The sequence below is a fragment of the Pseudorca crassidens genome, chromosome 9 (assembly GCF_039906515.1).
Source record: "Pseudorca crassidens isolate mPseCra1 chromosome 9, mPseCra1.hap1, whole genome shotgun sequence".
NCBI lineage: Eukaryota > Metazoa > Chordata > Mammalia > Artiodactyla > Delphinidae > Pseudorca > Pseudorca crassidens.
This window is the reverse complement of record NC_090304.1, coordinates 8,199,691-8,220,959: the sequence shown is the minus strand read 5'-3', so window position 1 is coordinate 8,220,959 and position 21,269 is coordinate 8,199,691. Positions and strand designations below refer to the sequence as shown.

Genomic DNA, 21,269 nt, shown 5'->3' with positions numbered 1-21,269 from the left:
CGCCCTGACACGTCCCGGAGCGCAGGCGCTGCTCGGCCCACTTGCCTGATTAGCATAGGGCGCTGGGCCACGCCCCCTGCTTTGCATGCGCACGGCCAGCCCCGCCCCCGCTGTCAGCTGGAGGAAGCGGAGTAGGAAGCGGCCGCGATGTCCTTTTGTGTCCTACAAGCCGCCGGCGGCGCCGCCGAGTGAGGGGACGCGGCGCGGCGGGGCGGCGCGGCCCGAGGAGGCGGCGGAGGAGGGGCCGCCCGCGGCCCCAGGCTCACCCCGGCGCTCCGGGCCGCTCGGCCCCCATGCCTGCCCGCCCGCCCTGCCGGGGCCCCAGGTCCGGGGGCGGAGGGGAGCGCCGCTGGAGGGTGGGCGGGCGGTGCGCCGGGGCCATGTGCGAGCGGGGCAGGGAGGCGGGCGGGGGGCGGGCTCCAGGCGGGGTCCGGCCCGGGTCACGGTCGGGACCCGGTCGAAAGCCAGACAGGGTCAGGGTCTGGGCGGGATATGGCGTCCAGGTCTTAGGGCGCCGGCCTGAGACCAGAGTCGGGCTTGGGCTTCGGATCTAGTCCCAGGGCAGGGTTCAATCCGGCACCTGGAGCATGCCGAAGTCCCAGGGGAGGGCCGGGCTGGAAGATGGGAAGGGTTTTCTGTCGGGGAAGGGGCTTTGAAGACCACGTGGGGGCGCTCGAAGGGGCCTAGGGCCACCCTCCTCTCTGGGTCAAAGGTCATCGCACTGGCAGGGGAGAACTTCCTCCTCCTTGGCGCTCCCCCATTACTTCCTGATAACCTGATAGAGGTCCCCCGCCGGCGGAGGGGGAGGGGAGGCGCAGCAACTTTAGGCAACTTCCCGTAGGTGTGCGCAGGTTGGGGGGGGCGGGGCGCCCCGTGGTGGAGGACTCTGCGGCAGCAGGAGTGTAAGAGCGAATGTGCTGGAGGGGGTGCAAGGAGGTGGAGCCACGCCCGCTGGTGTGCCTGGGGCTGGAGGTGGCGATGTGTCAGGTGTGAGAGGCTCTGAATGTGTTTCCACGAGGGACTATGCCTGTGTGTGTGTGTGTGTGTGTGTGTGTGTGTGAGAGTGAGAGTGTGGGGGCATGGTGAGAGTGTAAGAGTGTGTGAGCCAGAGTGTGATTATGAGCCTTGGGTGTGACTGTTATGGGGTGTGCACTTCAGGAGGAGTGTGCGAAGGCAAACGGGAGCATGAGTGAGTGCTGGGGTTTGGGAAAGGACATGTGTGAGCGTGAAACTGCCCAGGAGAGTGATTGTGTGTGAGCGTGTGTGTGCAGGTGAGGACACCTGAGGACCCAGGTGAGTGGGAGTGTGAGGGTGTAAACACACGCACGCGTGTGTGAGCACATCAACTACCCTTGGGTTTGTGTGCCTCAGTTTAGTTTCTCTCTGGAATGGAGGATACCCAGGTGTGGGGGAGATCACTGAGCTCTCTAACATCTGGAGAAAATTTGAGAGGTATCTCACTCCTGGCTGGGGATTCCAGACGGGGTTGAAGGTTGCTTGGGCACTTAGGTTACCCTATTCCTTGGCCTGGGTGGGAGTAGGGGGTTTCCAAGCCTTCTGCAGTTTCCCAAGTGGGAGACCGGCTGTCAGTTACTGGCTCTGGAGACTCTGTTTCCATGGCAACAGTCGCGGGCGGGGGGGGGGGTGGCTCTTCATGGGCAGCCTTCCTTGGACTCTGTCCCCCCCACCCTCTTGCTGAGCCTGCAAGCCTGGCCCCAGGCCTGGGGTTGGGCAACCAGGGTGACAGGGTGTCTCCATCCCCCATCCCAGGGCCTCCCTGTGACCTGACGGGTCTCTTCCCGCAGGTGACCAGCGCCATGTCCAGCCAGGTGGTGGGCATTGAGCCTCTCTACATCAAGGCAGAGCCAGCCAGTCCTGACAGCCCAAAGGGTTCCTCGGAGACTGAGACTGAGCCCCCCGTGGCCCTGGCCCCTGGCCCAGCTCCCACCCGCTGCCTCCCAGGCCACAAGGAGGAGGAGGATGGGGAGGGGGCTGGGCCTGGCGAGCAGGGTGGTGGGAAGCTGGTGCTCAGCTCCCTGCCCAAACGCCTCTGCCTGGTCTGTGGGGACGTGGCCTCCGGCTACCACTATGGTGTGGCATCCTGTGAGGCCTGCAAAGCCTTCTTCAAGAGGACCATCCAGGGTGAGCCCCCACCCCGCTCCTGTGCCCTTTGCCCTCTGGGCCTGGCGCTCCCCAGTTGGTGCTCTGCTGGGTGGCAGTAGGCCCCCAGGCTGCCGTGGTACCACTTGGGGTTGGCAGCCTGGAGTTCCCAGGCCCTCCTACCTCCCAGGAACGTCCTTTCCCTTAAACATTAAATAAAGCCACCAGGATGTGTTGATGGATTGGATGTGGGGTGTGAGAGTGGGACTCAAGATGCCTCCTAAGTTTCTGGTTACTCTAGGCCCAGCATCTTCCACAGCGGCTCTGACGAATTCAAAGCAGCCTCTGCTTGCTCCTAAACTTTACTCTTGCTTCCAGCAGCTGCTGGCCTCTCACCAGCAGAGAACATGCCCCCTTTTGTGCTGATTTCCCCGAAGCAGCATGAGCACAAGGCAGGTTTTTACGGGTAACTGAGAGTGGCTACGTCGTACTTCAGCACCTAACTTTAAAAAGACTATTAGGCATCCCTGCCAGTAGTACTCACTGAATTTTTCTCACTCGGGAGAGCATATCAAAATACGAGTGAGCAAGATGGTGATGTAATAAGCATTATTTGGGATGTGCCCTTTACTTATATTTTTATATAAACCATAGGTTACTTGGGGGTTATAACATGTAGCCTTTTTGAGAACATTCCTTGAGTGCCAGGCACTGTGTCCTGTTACGTTTATGCTCTCAGTTACCCACACAGCAATCTCTAAGGTGCCAGCACTATTACAACTGAAGCCCAGAGAGGTTTTCAAAACTTTGTTCAGGTCCCACAGGTAGAAAAATGGCAGAAACAAGATATGAACTTGGGTCGACTGAGGTCCAGAGCTAAGCTCCTAAAGGCCAGGCTGTTGCCTCTGCTTATTACTAATAACTGAACTTTGGACAGATGCCTCACGACTGATTGTGACATTCTAGCAAGTTTTGACTTGGCTGAGACCCGCTGGTCTAAAAGCTCCATGCTCCCTTCTGGCCCTGAAGACCTGAGCCAACAGGTCCAGGTCCGGGTCCAGGTGTCTCCTACCCACCCTGGAATGCTTCGTCCTCTGTTGACAAATATTTATCGAGCACTAGCCATAAATAGTGATCATTCATGGAGCATTTAGGTGCTGTGAGCCATGTTAAATGTCTTACCTTGATTTTCCCATTTAGTTCTCACAACTAACCTTTGTAAGAAGTAGTTTTTTTATAAAGTTTTATATTTATTTATTTATTTAATTTATTTATTTTTGGCTGCATTGGGTCTTCGTTGCTGCATCCGGGCTTTCTCTAGTTGTGGCGAGCAGGGACTACTCTTCATTGCGGTGGCTTCTCTTGTTGCGAAGCACGGGCTCTAGGCGCGCAGGCTTTGGCGTTTGTGGCGTGTGAGCTCAGTAGTTGTGGCTCGTGGGCTCTAGAGCCCAGGCTCAGTAGTTGTGGCGCACAGGCTTAGCTGCTCTGCTGCGTGTGGGATCTTCCTGGACCAGGGCTTGAACCCGTGTCCCCTGCATTGGCAGGCAGATTCTTAACCACTGCACCACCGGGGAAGCCCAGAAGTAGTTTTTAATCATCCCAGTTTTACAGATGGGAAAACTGAGGGTTCGAGGGCTTAGGTGTGGGACTTGCCCAAGGTCACACCATTGGTAAGTAGCAGCCTCCAGGATCCTTGCTCTTCACAAACTTGTGCTCTGTTGTCCTGGCCACTGTTCCAGGTGTGGGGGCATAGCTGGGACTAAGGCAGGATCGCTCCTGTCCTCAAGCAGTTTACATTCCAGCAGAGGGGAGAGAGAGAGAAAACAGTGAACTGCACACAGTTGTTACAGTACAGCTGCGGTGACTGCTGGAGGGCGAGGAGCAGGGTGTGTGCCAGGGAACCTGGCTGGGTCTGGGACTCTGGAGTGCCTCCCTGAAGAGGTGTCTTGAGCTGAAGAAGCCCAGGTAGGGTGTAGGAGGAAGCAGGCTGTGAGGAGAAATGCACCACTGGACCGCTAGGGAACTCCCTGTCTTAGGTTTTAATAGGATGTCTCTGTGTTGACAGTAACCTAAGGAGGCAAAGACAGAGCAGGAGGGGAGGTGACAGTGACTCTGGTCAAGGGTAGAAACAGTTGCCAGGGGCAGAAGAGGGGCGCTTCTGGACATAGTAGGAGGTGAAGCCCACCAGGATCTGTCAGTGGGTTGGGTTTGGGGTGTGAGAGAGGAATTAAAAATGTCTCCTAGATTTCTGCTTGAGCAGCTGGACAAATGGGGTTGCAGGTTTTGGAGGGGTAGGTTGGGGGCTCCATCTAGAACTGCTTAAGTTTGTAGTGTCTTCCAGGCGCGCAGGAGGAGGCAGTGGGATACGTCTAGAGTTCAGGCTGGTCTAGGCCAGAGACGGAGATTTGAAAGCCCATGACTTGGTGAGATCACCATTTGAGTGAGTCAGTGGAGACAGGTCGGAGGGCCACCCTAGGGGTCTTCAATGGAAGGAGCGTGGGCCGATGCACAGAAACCACAAGGTGGCAATGAGGTGGGAGGAAAGCCGGGAGTGTGGTTTCCTAGAAGCAAAAGAAGAAAAGTGTTTCTAGGAGGGATCAATGGCATTAGATGCTCCATTGGGCCAAATGACATAAGGATGAGAATTGACCGCTTGATGTAGCAATGTGGAGGCCACTGTGGCCCTTGATGAGAGCAGCACAGCCCAGAAACGTGACTTGACAAGAAGCTTGGGCCAGGTGCAGCCCGACTCCTCTGGTCCCAGTCCCTCCTTTGCCCAGGCCGGGGCCCCTAGCCCAGTGGCCTTTCCCTTCAGTGCTCGGGCTTCCCTGCCCCATTCACAGCACTCCTGCTCTCCCCAGACCTGTGCTTACCTGGGGTGAGTCAGGGGACTCCTGTCCGCTGGGCCTCCTCCGGGCCCTGGGAGGCCGCCACTGGAGCCCTGCCTCTTCCTGGCAGGGAGCATCGAGTACAGCTGTCCAGCCTCCAACGAGTGCGAGATCACCAAGCGGAGACGCAAGGCCTGCCAGGCCTGTCGCTTCACCAAGTGCCTGCGGGTGGGCATGCTCAAGGAGGGTGAGCGCTGGCGGGGGCCTGGGCAAGGCGTGGGGGCTGGGCACAGGGGGTTGGGCTGGGCAAGGCCTGGGAAGTTCCTGGCGGACTGGGCTGGGCAGGTGGGCTCTGGAGAGCAAGCCAGCCCCAGCCCCGTGGACACAGCCCTGTCCTACAATTCAAGGGGTACGTCTGGACCGTGTCCGGGGTGGGCGACAGAAGTACAAGCGGCGGCCAGAGGTGGACCCGCTGCCCTTCCCAGGCCCCTTCCCTGCTGGACCTCTGGCAGTAGGTGGAGGCCCTCGGAAGACAGGTGAGATCACAGTGGGGTCTTTGGGGGCTCTGGGGTTGGGGTGGAGCTCGGACATGGGAGACCTGTCTGACGTCATTCACCCGGGATAGTAGTTCTCTTGGGCACTGGGACCCAAACCTTCCCTTCATCTATTCGTTTACTCATTTCCCCCAAGAAGTATTTACGAAAATATCCTTTTCTATGTCAGGCCTCGAGCAGTACAGCTGGGAGCAGGGAGTTTTCTGACACTCAGAACCTGTCCACAAACAGACGCTTTCCCTGGGAGATAGTGTAGCCCTTCCCGGAGAGAGGTGTCTGAGCCTGGCTGGCCAGTGGCTATTGAGGAAGGCCACGGGGGGACTGACTCTGGGAAGATGCTTGACCCTGAAGTGCTGGCAAAGTGATGAATTTGAGTGCCACTTTCAACTATCACTGCAGCCCCGGTGAATGCACTGGTGTCCCACCTCCTGGTGGTTGAGCCTGAGAAGCTGTATGCCATGCCCGACCCAGCGGGCCCTGATGGACACCTCCCAGCCGTGGCTACCCTCTGTGACCTCTTTGACCGAGAGATCGTGGTCACCATCAGCTGGGCCAAGAGCATCCCAGGTAGAGGGCCCGGGCGATGTGGGGCTTCCCTGGGTGGGCGGGGCCGTGCCTGCTCTGGTGCGCTCGCTCAGCCAGCTCTGCCCCCCACTGCCCTCCAGGTTTCTCGTCACTGTCGCTGTCTGACCAGATGTCAGTTCTGCAGAGCGTGTGGATGGAGGTCCTGGTGTTGGGTGTGGCCCAGCGCTCACTTCCACTGCAGGATGAGCTGGCCTTCGCCGAGGACCTGGTCCTGGATGAAGAGGGGGCTCGAGCAGCTGGCCTGGGGGAGCTGGGGGCTGCCCTGTTGCAGCTGGTGCGGCGACTGCAGGCCCTGCGGCTGGAACGCGAGGAATACGTTCTGCTGAAGGCCCTGGCCCTCGCCAATTCAGGTGAGTCTGGGGCAAGTACTGACAGGTCTCTTTGTAAGGCCCTCTGGTTTTTAACTCTGATGGTGGCACAGTCCCATTTTGCAGACAAGGAAAACTGTGGCTTAGGTGAAGAAAGAACAGTGACTTCCTGAAAGTCACAAAGCCGGGCAAGGACAGGTCCAGGGACTGCGTGCAGGATTTTGAACCCGGTGTCCATACTTTTGTGGAAAGGTGAACCATTTAGCGAGAGAGGTGATGGGGACAGGAGGCGGCCACGGCCGAGGGAGAAAGGGCGGGCCTTGGCTGATGGGCGGAGCAGTGGGTGGTGCTTCAGCAAATCCTTGTCTGGCTCCTGGTTGGGACCCATCCAGCGGTGCCCCGGCAGATGTGGCTCTGCCCTTTCTGGAGACGGCCCACGTCAACAGCTCTCTCTCCTTTCCTTGCAGACTCTGTGCACATTGAAGATGCTGAGGCTGTGGAGCAGCTTCGAGAAGCTCTACACGAGGCCCTGCTGGAGTATGAAGCTGGCCGGGCAGGCCCCGGAGGGGGTGCTGAGCGGAGGCGGGCAGGCAGGCTGCTGCTCACACTACCGCTCCTTCGCCAGACGGCAGGCAAAGTGCTGGCCCATTTCTATGGGGTGAAGCTGGAGGGCAAGGTGCCCATGCACAAGCTGTTCCTGGAGATGCTTGAGGCCATGATGGACTGAGGCGAGGGCTGGGCACAGGTGGGGGTGCTGGCAGGACCCGCCCAGCACGGGGTCAGCCCCAAGGGGGCAGAGCTGGGGTCTGGGCAGTGCCACAGCCTGCTGGCAGGGCCAGGGCAACACCATCAGCCGGAGCAGGCCCTATGCCCTCCCCTCCCCCCTCCCAGGGGGTGTCAGAAGCTGGGAACGTGCATGCCCAGGCTCTGGGCACAGTGCTGCCCCTCGCAAGCCATAACGTGCCCCCAGGGTGTAGGGGGCCTTGCGGAAGCCATAGGGGGCTGTAGGGGACGTGTGTGTGTGCGCGCGTGTGTGCGTGTGTGCGTGTGTGTGTATGTGGGGTGGGGGGGGGGGGCAGAAGCCTGATCTCAGGGAGGGAAGGGAGTGGAGGCCACAGGCTCCCAGTGGGTGATGCTTTTGCTGCTGCTTAATCCGACTCCCTCTCCAGAACAGAGAGGGATTTGGAGAGCAAAGGCCCCTGCTCCCTTCGCTCCTTTCCTCATCATTTGCATTGGGCATTACTGCCCCCCCCCTTGAAGCAATAACTCCAAGCAGGCTCCAGCCCCTGGGCCCCTGGGGCGGCCAGGGCGCCCACATCAGCTCCCACCCAGCCTCCTCACGGGGTAGGGAGAGCACTGTCTCTATGCCCTGCAGAGCAATAACACTATATTTATTTTTGGGTTTGGCCAGGGAGGCGCAGGGACATGGGGCAAGCCAGGGCCCAGAGCCCTTGGCTGTACAGAGACTCTATTTTAATGTATATTTGCTGCAAAGAGAAACCGCTTTTGGTTTTGAACCTTTAATGAGAAAAAAAATATAATACCGAGCTCAAGAACACCGTGTGTTTGGTGTGTCACTGGACCAAGGGCTGGGGATACACAGGATAGAAGTAGCAAACAGGATACACGTAAACAAAGATACGCTCACAAAATGAAAAACGGGCCTGGCACGCTTTTAAGTCTCAGTTTCCTCGTCACTCAGCAGCATGTTGGGGATCCCACGGCTGATGGGGAACAGACGTCCCGACTCTGGGCATTGCAGGGTGCCCTCCAACACATCCACCTGCAGGAAGAGGGGAAGAGAGCTGAGCACTGACAGCCTCCAGGTGTGGGCGTATGGCCAGGAAGCAAGTAATGGGCTGGTTCTCACCTCCAGCAGAACGTGGTGCATCTTTCTCAGAAATCTCTCGTCATGCTCATATCCCTGAATCGGCTCTTTGGGCACCTCGACCAGATGCAACTGTGGGCAAGAGGCCCAAATCATCTCTGGGTATCCCCGTCACTCGCCCTGAGGCCAGGCTCCCTGGCCTGGTGTAAAGGACTGCGGTGAGACCACCCCCCCCCCAAGGTGTGCACGGGAGAAAACGAGGGTCCTCACGGTGTCCGCAGCCTCCAGAAGCGCCGCCCACTCCACCTTGGGTATCATACGAGCTACGAAGTCGGGGTTGAACTCCACAGGGCTGATGCGGACCTCGGTGGCCTGCGCGGTGGAGAGATTTAGTTAGGCAGGGACCAGATCTTGGTTCTCCTACCCCTGCCCCCAGGAGAGGGGCCCGAGATCTCCCCCGGCCGGTACCTGGAGGCGCAGGGGGAAGCCACGGGGCCCCACCCCCCGCACATGCGAACTCAGCAGGTTGTGGGTGAGCAGCTTCATCTCGACGCTACGCGCTCTCGCAAAGACGGAACCGGAAGGAGGGCGGATTCCCCTGGCGTAATTTCCGGGGCTGCTCCGCTCTATCCTATTGGACAGCTGGGAGGAGCGGAACCGGCGAACTTGCTAGAACTTCCCGTGTTTGCCGGAACGGAGGTCGGATGGCATCAAACGCTGCTCCCGGAAGCGTTTTGGCAGGAGATTGCTACGGCGCAAGCCCAGTGGTTTTGGCTGAGACAAACCTCAAATTGCTACAAGTCGTGTACAACGCAAATATGTAAAACAGCTGCAATGCAGGGGCCTTCGTGGACTGCAAAATAAATATGCTTTACTCCTACACAGGCGCCTGACACCATCGTTCCTCGCCCCTTGCTTCGGTTAAGGAACGGAAATACTGCCCCAGTCCGTAAACTATGCCAATCAAAACAGCAGCACCCTATGCTTGCATGCAAATAAGCTGCGCGGCAGCCGAAAGCTCCGCCCATTTGCAAGTGCGCAAGTGATCCAGTCCCTAATGCAGATGAGCCGAGCCGTGTCGAAGACTCCGCCTTGCGCGCGGCGCCCGCGCCTGCGCAGTGGAGGCGCTGCGCAGGGGGCCGGGGCGACCTACGCCCCGCCTTTTGCTCCGCCTTTCGCAGGATTGCGTGGTAGCATCTTTGTCCCGCCCAGCCTTCTACCTTAGCCTCGAGGCAGGGGCGGGGCAATTGTGGTTTCGAGACCCGGCATGCCGCTGGCGTGGCTGCGCATCCTGGGCAGTAGAGCGGGCTCGGCGGTCTCCCGGCCGGCCGTCGCTGAGTGTGCGGCAGCGGCAGCAGCGGGAGCCGGAGGGTGCGTGAAAGGAGGCCTAGAGTGGACGCTTGGCGGGGTCCGAGGTTTCAGAAGCGCTGCTGTAGCCATGGCCCCGATCAAGGTGACCGTTGGCCCAGCCAGGCCTGACCTCTTCGCGGCCCCCCCCGCCCCCCGCCTATTTCCCCAAGCCCCTTCGTCCCTCTTGTCTGGGGGAGAGTCACCCTCTTTCTTACCCTCCGGACCCCTCCCCGCTGCCCTAGAGGCTCCTTCCGCCGTCTGTCCGCCCCCCCCCCCATCCCTTCATCAAGACCCTGTGGCTGCAACGTTGTTGCCAGTTTTAGGGGCCTCATGCTCCATCTCCTGGGACAGTCAAGGCTTTTGAGCCTTCCCCTCATCTCCCTTCCGCGTCCACCTTGGGACACCAGTGTTGAGTCTTCACCATTTTCAGGAGGTTGAGTACCATGGCTTCCCACCTTATGGAACCATCTCCTTTACCCTTTTCAATCCCCATATGTGCCCTCCTCCATACCTTCCCGCCTCCACTGCACTCCTCTCGTGGCTAATTCCCACGCTTCTGAGTTTTTCACCCTTCTCATCTTCTGGAACCATCCCCAGCTCCTTGGGACTCCCCTTTGCCCCACAGTCTTCTGAGATCTCCCCCCTCCTTCTGCATCCTACAACCAACTGCTGGGTTTCTCAGAGGCACTCCCCTCACCCCTGACTTTCCCCCCTTTTCTCTACCTTTTCTGGCCCCATGAAGCCCTCACACACTCCCAGGTAGACTGATCCCTCCCCCTTCAAGAGATTCCTTCTTTTATTCTCTACCCTCTGGATGTAGGAATCTGCACCCCACTCCCCAACTTTCCCACCTTCTGCTGCCTTCCCTTTTTCTCTTCTTGAGGGTGGGACACTCAGCCGTGGCCGGGATCCCCTCCCTCCATGTTGTCAGGGCCTCCTCCCCACCTCCTCCTGCCCATCTACCCCAGTCCTTTCCTGTAACTCAGGTTGTTTACTCAACCTCTTGCGACACCTGGAGAGGCCTCTCGCTTTTTCTGTTGTCACCAACTGGCCCTTAAGAGGAATAGGGCCAACTTGAAACCTGGAGCATGTGGGGTAACCAGGTGGTTGCTGGGAAGGGACCTCTGGAAGCTCTGACAGGGTTGGACTTTCCCGCTGGGTGTCAACCCTGGCTCCACCGGACCAGGCAGGGCTACTTGGCCCTTTGTCCGCCATCCACCATCCGCACAAAGGGCCAAGGAGGCACCACCATCCGGGTGCCTCCTGCAGCCCCCCCCCCCGACTCCTTACCTTGGTGTCATTCCCTCTAGGTGGGAGATGCCATCCCATCGGTGGTGGTATTTGAAGGGAATCCTGGGAACAAGGTGAACCTGGCAGAGCTGTTCAAGGGCAAGAAGGGGGTGCTCTTTGGAGTCCCTGGGGCCTTTACCCCTGGCTGTTCCAAGGTGAGGGCTGCCCTTCTGGGGCTCAGCAGTTGGGATCTTGTGTACATGTTTGTATTGTTCATTAGTCCCTTACATAGTCCTGGGGTAGCTTGTACCAAGAGGATGTAGATGACGTGACAGTTAAAAAACTGTTATTGGGTTTTTAAAAAAATAAGTTGAGGCTGTGAACAGGTACCAGGAATGTAGGAGAAAAGGTGATGCAATGAAATCCAACACCTCTCATTGATCCTGCTGGGTGACAGGCACAGTGGAAGGGACTTGGGACTTGGGTAAATGAGACATAGTCCTGCCCATGGAAAGTGCATGGTCTTGACCAAGGAACACTTAAGTTTGGATCTGAGCGTCCTAGTGGCCAAGGCAAAAAGGAACTGTGGCTTACACAGTTCTCATTGTCTGATCAAAGCTGTTGAAGTAGGGAAGTGAGGAGGGCCTAGAGATGAAGGGTAGGCTGAGGAGCAGAGGCAATTGTCCATCTTCTGAATCTTTGTTTCCCCTCCCCAGACCCACCTGCCAGGGTACGTGGAGCAGGCTGGCACCCTGAAGGCCAAGGGGATCGAGGTGGTGGCATGTCTGAGCGTTAATGATGTCTTTGTGACTGAAGAGTGGGGGCGAGCGCACAACACAGAAGGCAAGGTGAGGTGTGGGTCCTGCGGGGTATCAGGGGCCAAGCAGGAGATTTTTCTTGTGACCTTACTTTCTCCTTAGGTTCGGCTCCTGGCCGACCCCACTGGGGCCTTTGGAAAGGTGAGTGCACCCGGCCCCCCAGCCTCCATCTTGGAAGCAGGGACTTGGAGGGACATGGCCAGTGTGGGGACCAGCCAGGTCTGGGAGTTCCTGACCTTTCCTTTGCTTCTCCTTTCAGGAGACAGATTTGTTACTAGATGATTCACTGGTGTCCCTCTTTGGGAATCGACGGCTGAAGAGGTAAAAGCAGGAGGGTTTCCTGTGCGGTTCCCCTGCTACCCCACCTGTCTCCATTCCCAGCTTCCAGGCCCAGGCTGTTGCAGCTGGCCCGGCCCTTCTTTCTGGCAGGTTCTCCATGGTGATAGAGGATGGCATCGTGAAGTCCCTGAACGTGGAGCCAGATGGCACGGGCCTCACCTGCAGTCTGGCCCCCAGCATCATCTCACAGCTCTGAGGCCTTGGTCCCAGGTGTACTCCTTCTGTTCTTGCCTATTTCACCTGCCCAGCCCTGGGCAGAGGGCCCCAGCCTAGCCTCAGCTGGGGCTACTCAGTTGGAACTTCGGCCAGATTTCTGTAATAAACACTTCTGGTTCATGTCTGTCTCCTTGATTTTGAATTCCTGCTTTTCTCAGGGCCAGGCCTCATTGACAGTCAAGCTGTGAGGGTAGTGGGCAGGTGCTGAAGGGGGGACTAGTAGGGGACCCTGATTTAACTTAGGAGGTAGTCAGAGAAAGTCCCTTGAACGAGGTGTCATGAAGCCTCCATCTGCAAGCTGAGAAAGGGCCAGTGGTCTGAAGAGTGAGGGAAGGAGCAGTCGTGCAGGGGGAGCTCACCTGGGAAGGCCCCGGGCAGACCTGGGCTTGCCTAGGGCCCGTGACCTTTTGCATCCGATACCTGGGTGATGGATGATCTCATTTTGACTGTAGACCTCAGGGTAGAAACTTTGTCCCAAGGACCCCCCGACACCTGGGCCAAACCTCAGCCCCACCATTCTTTCAGATTCTGCTGAACCCCTTCTGGGAGCACCCACATCCCAAGAAGGGCCCCTGGCCACGTGGGACCATCTGATGGGCAGAAGGAGCTCCATCCGTGGAGGCAGTGCCGGTTCAGTCCGGGGGCTTCCTGGGAGCAGAGTCTAGGTGAGCTGTAGAGGGGAGGAGATGCTCGTGAGACCTGCCCAGCAGTGGGTGTACTGTGAGGGGCTGGGGGTCAGGGAGGCCAGCGGGGCTTGGGGCTGAGGTCCATGGCTGTCTGCAGGCCCTTCCCCCTTGGGCCTCTGCCTCTTGTCCCTGGGAAGCCCTGTGTCTGGCAGAAGACAGTGATTATTAGACACCTGCCGTGTTGAGGAGCTCACAGCCTAAGGGAGGCAGGTACTCGAGTTAAACTACAAATCCTCGCCACGACCCTGTGGGATGTGAGCTCTTACTGCTGTTATGGCACAGAGAGGTTAGGTAGGTAGGCCTGGCTCACCCAGCCACTTCAGAGGAACTTGGACTTGGCCCCTGGAAACTTGACTCACGTGTGGCACCGACCTGCCATGTGCCCTGTGAGCACCAGGCTCCGAGGGGCCCTCCCTGCCCTGCCCGGCCATCTGTGGAGGCTCAGGGCAGGTGCAGAGCTGCCTAGGGCAGGCTGAGAGGTCGCAGAGGTGGTCAAGGAAAGGCCTCTTGCAGGACACAGCCCTTGAGGCAGTGGGACCAGTGCTCCAGATGGAGGGAGCAATGTGACCATAGGGATGGAGAGTGGAACAGCCCCAAGGTGCTGCAGCGCTGGGGCAGCTGAATGAGAGGATGCCGGGAGGGCAGCCCTGTAAGCTGCTTACCTTTCACCCTGCGGGCCCCTCAGGCCAGTGAAGGATGCCTGCAGGGCAGCGACAGGTCAGATTCCCACCTGGGCTCCCGTGTGGATGTAGAGCTGGAGCGGGGCGAGCAGGGGAGAGGCCAGTGCGGGGCAGGATTGATGACCGAGTGATGTCCGGGAGGTGGGTGCTGGGACGGGGGGACCTGTGGGTGTTGGAGGGAAGGGTGAGTCCAGGGGACCACTCGGCCGGAGGTCTAAGGGGTGGTGTCCCTGTGGGTGGGCCCTCAGCAGGGGGCCAGCCTCCCTGCAGGGGTCCCAGGTGCTCAGCCTGCCTGAGATGGCCGGCCCACTGACCTTTGTCCCTTCGGTTCTCTCCCACAGTCTGTCACCCCTCAGGGGTCCTGGGCTGGGGTGGGGCAGGGGGCTGACCACCACTCCAGCTTCCCAAGCCCTTGTAACCTGCCCCTGCCAAGCCCTGGGTCACAGTGCTGTCCTGGACCGGACGGTGGGAAGGCCCTTTCTTTCCCGGACACCATCTCTCAATCTTCGCATCATACAAATGAGGAAACTGAGGCATATGTAGTTTCCTCCATGGTCACCTGTGCGCACACCAGTGAGTGGTTTGGAACCCCTGGGAGCCCCAGGTGGAGGGAGCACGAGAGTCAGCAGCTGGGCTCTCAGAGCCGGGTGTCTGCCGGTGTAGATGGCAGGTCAAGCGGGCCCCCTGTGGGCTGGCACCCTTATTCCTCTTCCCAGCAGACCTTGTGCCACTCTGGCAGCTCCCCACTCTCAGGACAAGCCCAGTCTCCATGCTTGCCACTCAGCTGCCTCTGTTCCTCCACTCCTGGCCTCATGTCTGGGCTGGCTGAAGTCCAGTGAGGCCTCTGAGAGGAAGTGTCCCCTCCAGGGTCCTGTTGCCACTGGCTGGGCCTTTAGGGCAGGATGAGGGGGTTCCAGGGCCGGGGTGGCCCCTTCGGACAGCATGATGGGAGCTCGATGTGGGTGGAGGCGGGCCTTTGGCCTCAGTGGCCCTGGAGGCTGGCCGTGTGGCTCAGCTCTGGTGTGGTGGGTGTCCTGTGAGCTGCTCCAGGTGCTGGAGTGGCCGAGATCAACCATCTCATGGTAAGAGCATCTGGCAGATCTCCACCTGCAGGGCGGACAGGTCAGATTTCAGGCCTATAGATAAGGACAGGCCAGGCCACGGTGGCCTAGACCAGCAGGTTCTGGAGGCCTGAGGCTACACGTGACAGAGCACTGTACGTGACCTGCCTGGGCTGTTGGTGGCCTAAAGGCCAACATTAGAATCCATCAACCAACCCTCAAACATTCACCCGACACATCTGCAAGTAAAACTCCCCGGCATGTCCTGACCTGCCCAAGGCCACAGCAACTTCTACCTAGAAGGTCAAGGATTTTGCTCAGTATCAGTGATTCTGAGCCTTTTCTGGGTCAGAAATTCTTCTGAAGTATTGCTAAGAGCAGTGCCCCTTTCGTTAGAAAATGCATGTTTGAATACGTGTGCACACACATGGACACCTACATGCTCTTTAAAAGTTTCAAGGAACTCCCAAAGTCCTACCAGAATTCCAGGTGAGCCCCGTCCCCGACCTGGGACGCATCATAGCAGAGCGGGGTTGCCAGGCCTCGGGCTCAGACCACCAGACTGTGAGTCCCAGCCTGCTACTAGGGAGCTGGGGACCTTGGGCGGGCTATTTGGTTTTCCTTGACCCCGCTTCCCTCATCTTTAGAGTGAGAATAATCCAACTCACCTCGTAGGGTCATTGTGGGGAATGCATGAGACAGTTTATGTAAAGCGTTTGGCGCAGTGCCTAGCACTCAGTAAGTGCCCAATACACGGCTGGAATAAAAAAGAAAAAGAACCCCCGCTCTCCACCATGCAGCCTTCACGTTGGTAGGGAAAGAGCTAGGAGTTAGGAGAGAGGCCAAATCCCAGGGCTGTCCTTGATGATTCCCGTTCTGTGCCCCTCTGGGCCTCAGTTTCCACATCAGTATAATGGGGCTAGTGATTCTCTTATCGTCCAATGTCTCTAGGCTCCCAGGATCTCCTTATGTTGTCCGGCACCCAAAGCCTCACCAGAAGGAGCTGGGAAGACATCTCCAGGGGAATCTTTGTCATCTCCTAGAGAATCGAACCCGGGCTTCTGAGAGCACGAGAGGGCTGGAAGGGGTCCCAGCATTTCTGGCCTAGACTAGGCTTGGGCTGCAGCCGTGCAGGCACCATGACTGGGAGCCCTGGAGGCTACTGGCCCCAGGAGGACACACCCTGCTAGTCTTGGTTTGGGTTTGGCTGCACAGGCATAGAGGAGTGACAGCGGAGAAAGTGTGTGTGTGTGTGTGTGTGTGTGTGTGTGTGTGTGTGTGTGTGCGCGCGCGCGTGTGTGTGTACATACATGTATTTGTATAACTTCTAGAGAAGTTTGGGTAGCATCTGTGTGAAGGCACAGATTTTTGGTGCTAATAAACATGCGTATCAATCTGTTATGTTAATATTTGCACCAACTCTGCCTGCTTGAGCTGGGAATCATGTTTTTTTCTTAACACAGGTAAGGTGCCCTGCTCAGGGTAGGGAATGTGGGAAATATTCAACATGTGTTTTGGGAAGGAGTAAAAAGTGCAGAGAGGGAGACAGAAAGCTATCTTCTCTCCAGCTTCTTGGATATTGGTTCCCATTGTTCCAGCATAAACTTGACTATAGTGGTTCTTAATTAGAACTAGACTTGCTGACACTTCCCTGGTGGCGCAGTGGTTAAGAATCCACCTGCCAATGTAGGGGACACGGGTTCGAGCTCTGGTCCGGGAAGCTCCCACATGCCGTGGAGCAGTTAAGCCCATGTGCCACAACTACTGAGCCTGCGCTCTAGAGGCTGCGAGCCACAACTACTGAAGGCAATGAAAAGTAGCCCCTGCTCACCGCAACGAGAGGAAGCCCCCGCGCAGCAACGAAGACTCAACGCAGTAAAAAATAATAATAATAAATAAATAAATTTAAATAAATAAATAAAAGTGAACAAGTCAGTGTTTTTTTCGTTTTTGTTTTTTTTTTTTCAGTACGCGGGCCTCTCACTGTTGTGGCCTCTCCCGTTGCGGAGCACAGGCTCCGGACGCGCAGGCTCAGCGGCCATGGCTCACGGGCCCAGCCGTTCCGCGGCATGTGGGATCTTCCCGGACCGGGGCATGAACCCCTGTCCCCTGTATCGGCAGGCGGACTCTCAACCGCTGCGCCACCAGGGAAGCCCAAGTCACTGGTTTTTAGTCTATTCACCAAGTTGTGCAGCCATCGCCACTACTAAGATGGATTTTTTTTTTTTTGGCTGCACCAAGGGGCGGGCGGGATCTTAGTTCCCCGACCAGGGATGGAACCTGGGCCCCCTGCAGTGGAAGCGCGCAGTCTTGACCGCTGGACCGCCAGGGGCGTCCCTCAGGTGGATTTTTAATCTCAGTGACTTCTGCCAAGAGGAGGCTGTTGCTGGTCTCGCCCGGCACTGCGATGCGTGTGTGCGTGCCCCGTGTGCTTGTGAAGACCCATTCGGACTTCCGGGGGTTCCGCTTCCCACAGTCACATCAGTATCTTGCATCCTGCGGCTGTTTGCTGAGAGTCATCTCTGCGCCAGCCACGTGCGGGGCTCTGGGACACAGCAGTGAATACGCTGGGCACGGGCCCTGCGGGCGCTACGGGTCTCCCAGCCAGGGCAGCGCCAGCGCAGCTCTGGTCCCACCTCCATGCGCTCCCAGGCTAGTGGGGGCGCCAGACGCCGCATGAGTGCTTACAATCAGTGCGGTGAAGATGTGAAGAGGAAGCACAAGTTGGTCATTTGGGGTATCACAGAAGAAGGACTCTGCCCACTACCCCACCCTCCCATGGGGGAAAGGAAGGGAGAAAAGGACTTCTGGCTGCGGCCGAGAAATGAATAGGTGATAGCCAGGTGAGCAGAGGTGGAAAGTGTGCTCCAGGTGGCGGGAACAGCCTGTGTAAAGGCTAAAGGTGAGGCAGATGAGAGAGTGGACTGAGCAGCCCAGATGAGGGCAGAGAGAGGATTTTGTCCACAAGCCACGGCGCGATTGGCTTCTCCTGGTGGACATCTGGGTTTGTCCACGATTTGGCTACGGGCAGCTTCAGACACATTTCTGATTTTGTTTCCTCTTGGGCTTCCTCCTCAGGGCGTGTTCCCAAATGCTGAGAGTGCTTGGGTCAAAGGGCGCTGGCGGTTTTACTGGTGTCTGAAAACCCTGAGGCCGTTTTAAGGGCCATCAGGGATACATGCATGTGCTCCTCTCCCCCTCTCCCCTCAGTGAGCCAACCCGAGTTTTACCTTCTGGATTTACTTTTTGCTCACTTAATGGATTTTTTTTTTGCGGTACGCTGGTCTCTCACTGTTGTGGCCTCTCCCATTGCGGAGCGCAGGCTCCGGACGCTGCAGGCTCAGCGGCCATGGCTCACGGGCCCAGCCGCTCCGCGGCATGTGGGATCCTCCCGGACCGGGGCACGAACCCGTGTCCCCTGCATCGGCAGGCGGACTCTCAACCACCGCGCCACCAGGGAAGCCCCGCTTAATGGATTTTTAATGGTACCTCAGCTGTCTTTGATGTGTGTGTCTTTAATTATGAGGGAGGCTAGCAACCTCAGGGCTTGGCACTGGGTCTCCCCATTCTTGCTAACTGGGCTCTGGGCTCCAGCCTTACCCTCCCAGCAGGCAGCAAAAAGGCAGTGGGGACCGTGGGAGGAGATGCAGCTCTCAGAGAGAGGACTTAGGTTTACCCTCATACCCCTCTGAGCCTCACTTTCCTCATCTCTGAAATAGGAATTCTTTTTTTTTTTTTTTTTGCTGCACCACGTGGCTTGTGGAATTTTAGTTTCCTAACCAGGGATCAAATCCGGGCCCTTGGCAATGCGAGTGCAGAGTCCTAACCACTGGACCACCAGGGAATTCCCTGAAGTAGGAATTCATCTGTTCAAAACCATTCATTCAGCTGCCACTGCACTCCAGCACTTCCTGGCTGTGTGGCCTGAAGCAAGTGACAGCCTCTCTGTGTTCAGTTTCTTCATCATAAAAGGGAGATGGCGATAATAGTACCTGTATTTTATGGCTGTAGAGGGGATTGAGTGATTAACATATGTGAAGGACAGAGCTGGCACGGGCAAGTGGTCAGCACACGGTGTCGGTGTCACTCTCATGGTTTCCTTGGCCCAGACCGCAGCCCTGGACGACCCCATGGCATCCCTGCCCTCACAGAGCTTCCACTCTAGTGGGGAGCAGATGAAGCAAACAAGGGAAGATGCAGAGTGGCTTAAGACTAAGAGGGGAGAAGGACTGGGGTCTCCTTTAGAAAGGGAAAATCTCGGACTTCCCTGGTGGCACAGTGGTTAAGAACCACCTGCCATGCAACAGACACGGGTTCGATCCCTGGTCTGGGAAGATCCCACATGCTGCGGAGCAGTTAAGCCTGTGTGCCACAACTACTGAGCCTGCGCTCTAGAGCCCGCGAGCCACATCTACAGAGCCTGCATGCTGCAAGTACTGAAGCCCGCGCGTCTAAAGCCCGTGCTCCGCAACAAGAGAAGCCACCGCAATGAGAAGCCCGCGCACCGCGACGAAGACCCAACACAGCCAAAAATAAATAAATAAAATTAAAAACAAAACAAAACTGTAAGTAATCTACAGGTTTATTTCAAAAAAAAAAAGGGAAAATCTTTTCTGAGAAAGAGGCCATTAGGCACACCAGTAGGGGGAGATGGAGCTAGATGGGGGAGGGGGGTTGTGCACGTGTGTGGGTTGGAGAGGGTGTTCCAGGCTGGGGAACAGCAAATGTCGAGGTGCTGAGGGCAGAAGAGAGACTGAGGAAGCTGGAGCGGGTGTGAGGCTGGGAGGTGTGTGTGGGGGGCAAGGGTCAGGTGGCGAGCCTGGGCCGTTCTGCGGGGCCTGCGAGGTCATGGTGAGAGGCTGGAACTTGATTCATAGTATAGGGGGAAGTCACTGGAGGGTTTTTTGTTTTTGGCCACACCGCGAGGCATGTGGGATCTTAGCTCCCCAACCAGGGCTCTAACCCGCGCCGCCTGCATTGGAGGTGCGGAGTCTTAACCACTGGACCGCCAGGGAAGTCCCTCCACTGGAGGGTTTTAAGCACAGAAGGGTCATGAGTCAGTCAGTGTTTCCGAACACCTCCTTGGGCACTGGGTGGAGGCCACCAGGAGAAGGATTGGTGCCGGGGTGCCAGGCTCGGTGAGAGGCTCGGGGCGAGGCAGGGCCCCCGGGAGCGTCGGGGAGCCCTGGGGAAAGCAGAAAGGGAGAGCTGGCCCAGTGTCAGGTAGTGGCGGCTGGGCCGCACCGGGCTCTCTTCAGAGCTGGGCCCAGGCCCTGCAGGCTGCACCCTGAGGCCCTGGGCACCTGGCCCAGCACTCGGCAGATGGCCCTGGGCCCTCCCCTCCCTGGCTCTGGTTTCCCACCGCCTCCTCCCGCATGGGCAGCTTGTTGGGTTACTGGGCTGAGCATTTCTGTTCTTGTCCAACTCTGGCTATTTCCACCCCCAAATGGTAAGTAGGAAAAACACCCCTTCTCAGACACTTGGGTGGGGAGTAGGGAGTCCTTCAGACACAACGCCAGAGGGTCAGGTGCCCAGAAACCCCTGGAGGCTGTTTTAGGGTTTTAGTTCTTGAGCCTGGGGCCCTGAACCATCTGGTTAGGGAGCTGGGCCCCAGCCAAGCCGCTGGGGTATCAGGTGGGGCCTGCCGCAGGCAGGGAGAAAAAGCCACTCTGACTCAGGCCTGGTTGGTCCTGGGCTCTGGTTGAACCCAGCTGCCACTTGCCCTGGCCTCCCTGGACTCTGCTTCCTGGAGCCCCAGAGCCCTCAAGCCCTCCTGCCCCGGGTCTTTGGGGTCAGACTAGGGCTACCTAGAGAATTCAAAACCAGAAGGGAAGTGGGAGTCCTTCCTGCTCCCACCCTGTGCAGCTGGGGAAGCTGAGCCCTGAGGTAGGAGGCTGCAGGCAGTTGACGACGTTGTCCATTTGTCTGTCTGTCTTTCTCTGCCTCTTGCCTGCCTCCTGAATCCACATGTTGGCAGCAGTGGGCACCAACACCCCCCACCCCACCTTAAAAACTTCCAGAAAAAGATCTCTGAGATGAGCAGTCATTATGGCACTGTAGGAATAGCAAAAGATGCAAATGTTTAAAATCTTTGTCAATAAGAGACAAAGTGACGATGGGAGAGCGCACCGTAGGATACAATGTAGCTATTCAAAAGGCCAAGGCCAACGGTTCTGAACAGAAATGAAGCAGATTGTGAAATATATCTCAAAGCATGGAGGTGCACACATAACGTGTGTGTGTGTGTGGGTGTGGGTGTGGTTGCAACCACTTGTGACAGACTTGGGCAGCTGCAGCTCAGGAAGGACACAGAAAATGCTAACGGGGCATGGCATTGGGGACTGGGTTTGGGAGTGAAGAGGGGGAGACTTGATTTTTTCTCTATATCCTTAGGCACTCTTGACATTTTTTTCTTTCTTTCTTTCTTTTTTTTTTTTGCAGTACGCGGGCCTTTCACTGTTGTGGCCTCTCCCGTTGCGGAGCACAGGCTCCAGACGCGCAGGCTCAGGGGCCATGGCTCACGGGCCCAGCCGTTCCAGGGCATGTGGGATCTTCCTGGACCGGGGCACGAACCCCTGTCCGCTGCATCGGCAGGTGGACTCTCTCTCGACATTTTTGATCATGCATCTGAACAATTTTTTTGAAATAAATTTATTTATTTATTTTTGGCTGTGTTGGGTCTTCAT

The 21,269-nt window shown here is 57.5% G+C and overlaps 3 protein-coding genes across 3 annotated transcripts; 2 read left to right on the top strand and 1 right to left on the bottom strand.

The window, feature by feature from the left end:
• The first annotated feature begins 110 nt into the window (after positions 1 to 110).
• ESRRA (estrogen related receptor alpha) lies at positions 111 to 7,931 on the top strand. The gene is made up of 7 exons (XM_067748557.1): positions 111 to 325; positions 1,806 to 2,142; positions 5,059 to 5,175; positions 5,336 to 5,464; positions 5,882 to 6,049; positions 6,148 to 6,417; positions 6,843 to 7,931. The coding sequence occupies exons 2-7, from the start codon at positions 1,818 to 1,820 to the stop codon at positions 7,100 to 7,102; spliced, it is 1,269 nt and encodes a 422-aa protein (XP_067604658.1). The 5' UTR covers positions 111 to 325; positions 1,806 to 1,817; the 3' UTR covers positions 7,103 to 7,931.
• Positions 7,880 to 8,831, bottom strand: TRMT112 (tRNA methyltransferase activator subunit 11-2). Its single transcript, XM_067748564.1, has 4 exons — positions 8,672 to 8,831; positions 8,474 to 8,575; positions 8,246 to 8,335; positions 7,880 to 8,158 (listed from the first exon to the last, which is right to left on the bottom strand). The coding sequence occupies exons 1-4, from the start codon at positions 8,747 to 8,749 to the stop codon at positions 8,051 to 8,053; spliced, it is 378 nt and encodes a 125-aa protein (XP_067604665.1). The 5' UTR covers positions 8,750 to 8,831; the 3' UTR covers positions 7,880 to 8,050.
• Positions 8,832 to 9,394: 563 nt separating this feature from the next.
• On the top strand, positions 9,395 to 12,276 carry PRDX5 (peroxiredoxin 5). The gene is made up of 6 exons (XM_067748562.1): positions 9,395 to 9,656; positions 10,864 to 10,998; positions 11,500 to 11,631; positions 11,704 to 11,742; positions 11,861 to 11,922; positions 12,031 to 12,276. Exons 1-6 carry the CDS (start codon positions 9,471 to 9,473, stop codon positions 12,134 to 12,136), a joined length of 660 nt encoding a protein of 219 aa, XP_067604663.1. The 5' UTR covers positions 9,395 to 9,470; the 3' UTR covers positions 12,137 to 12,276.
• Positions 12,277 to 21,269: the final 8,993 nt, after the last annotated feature.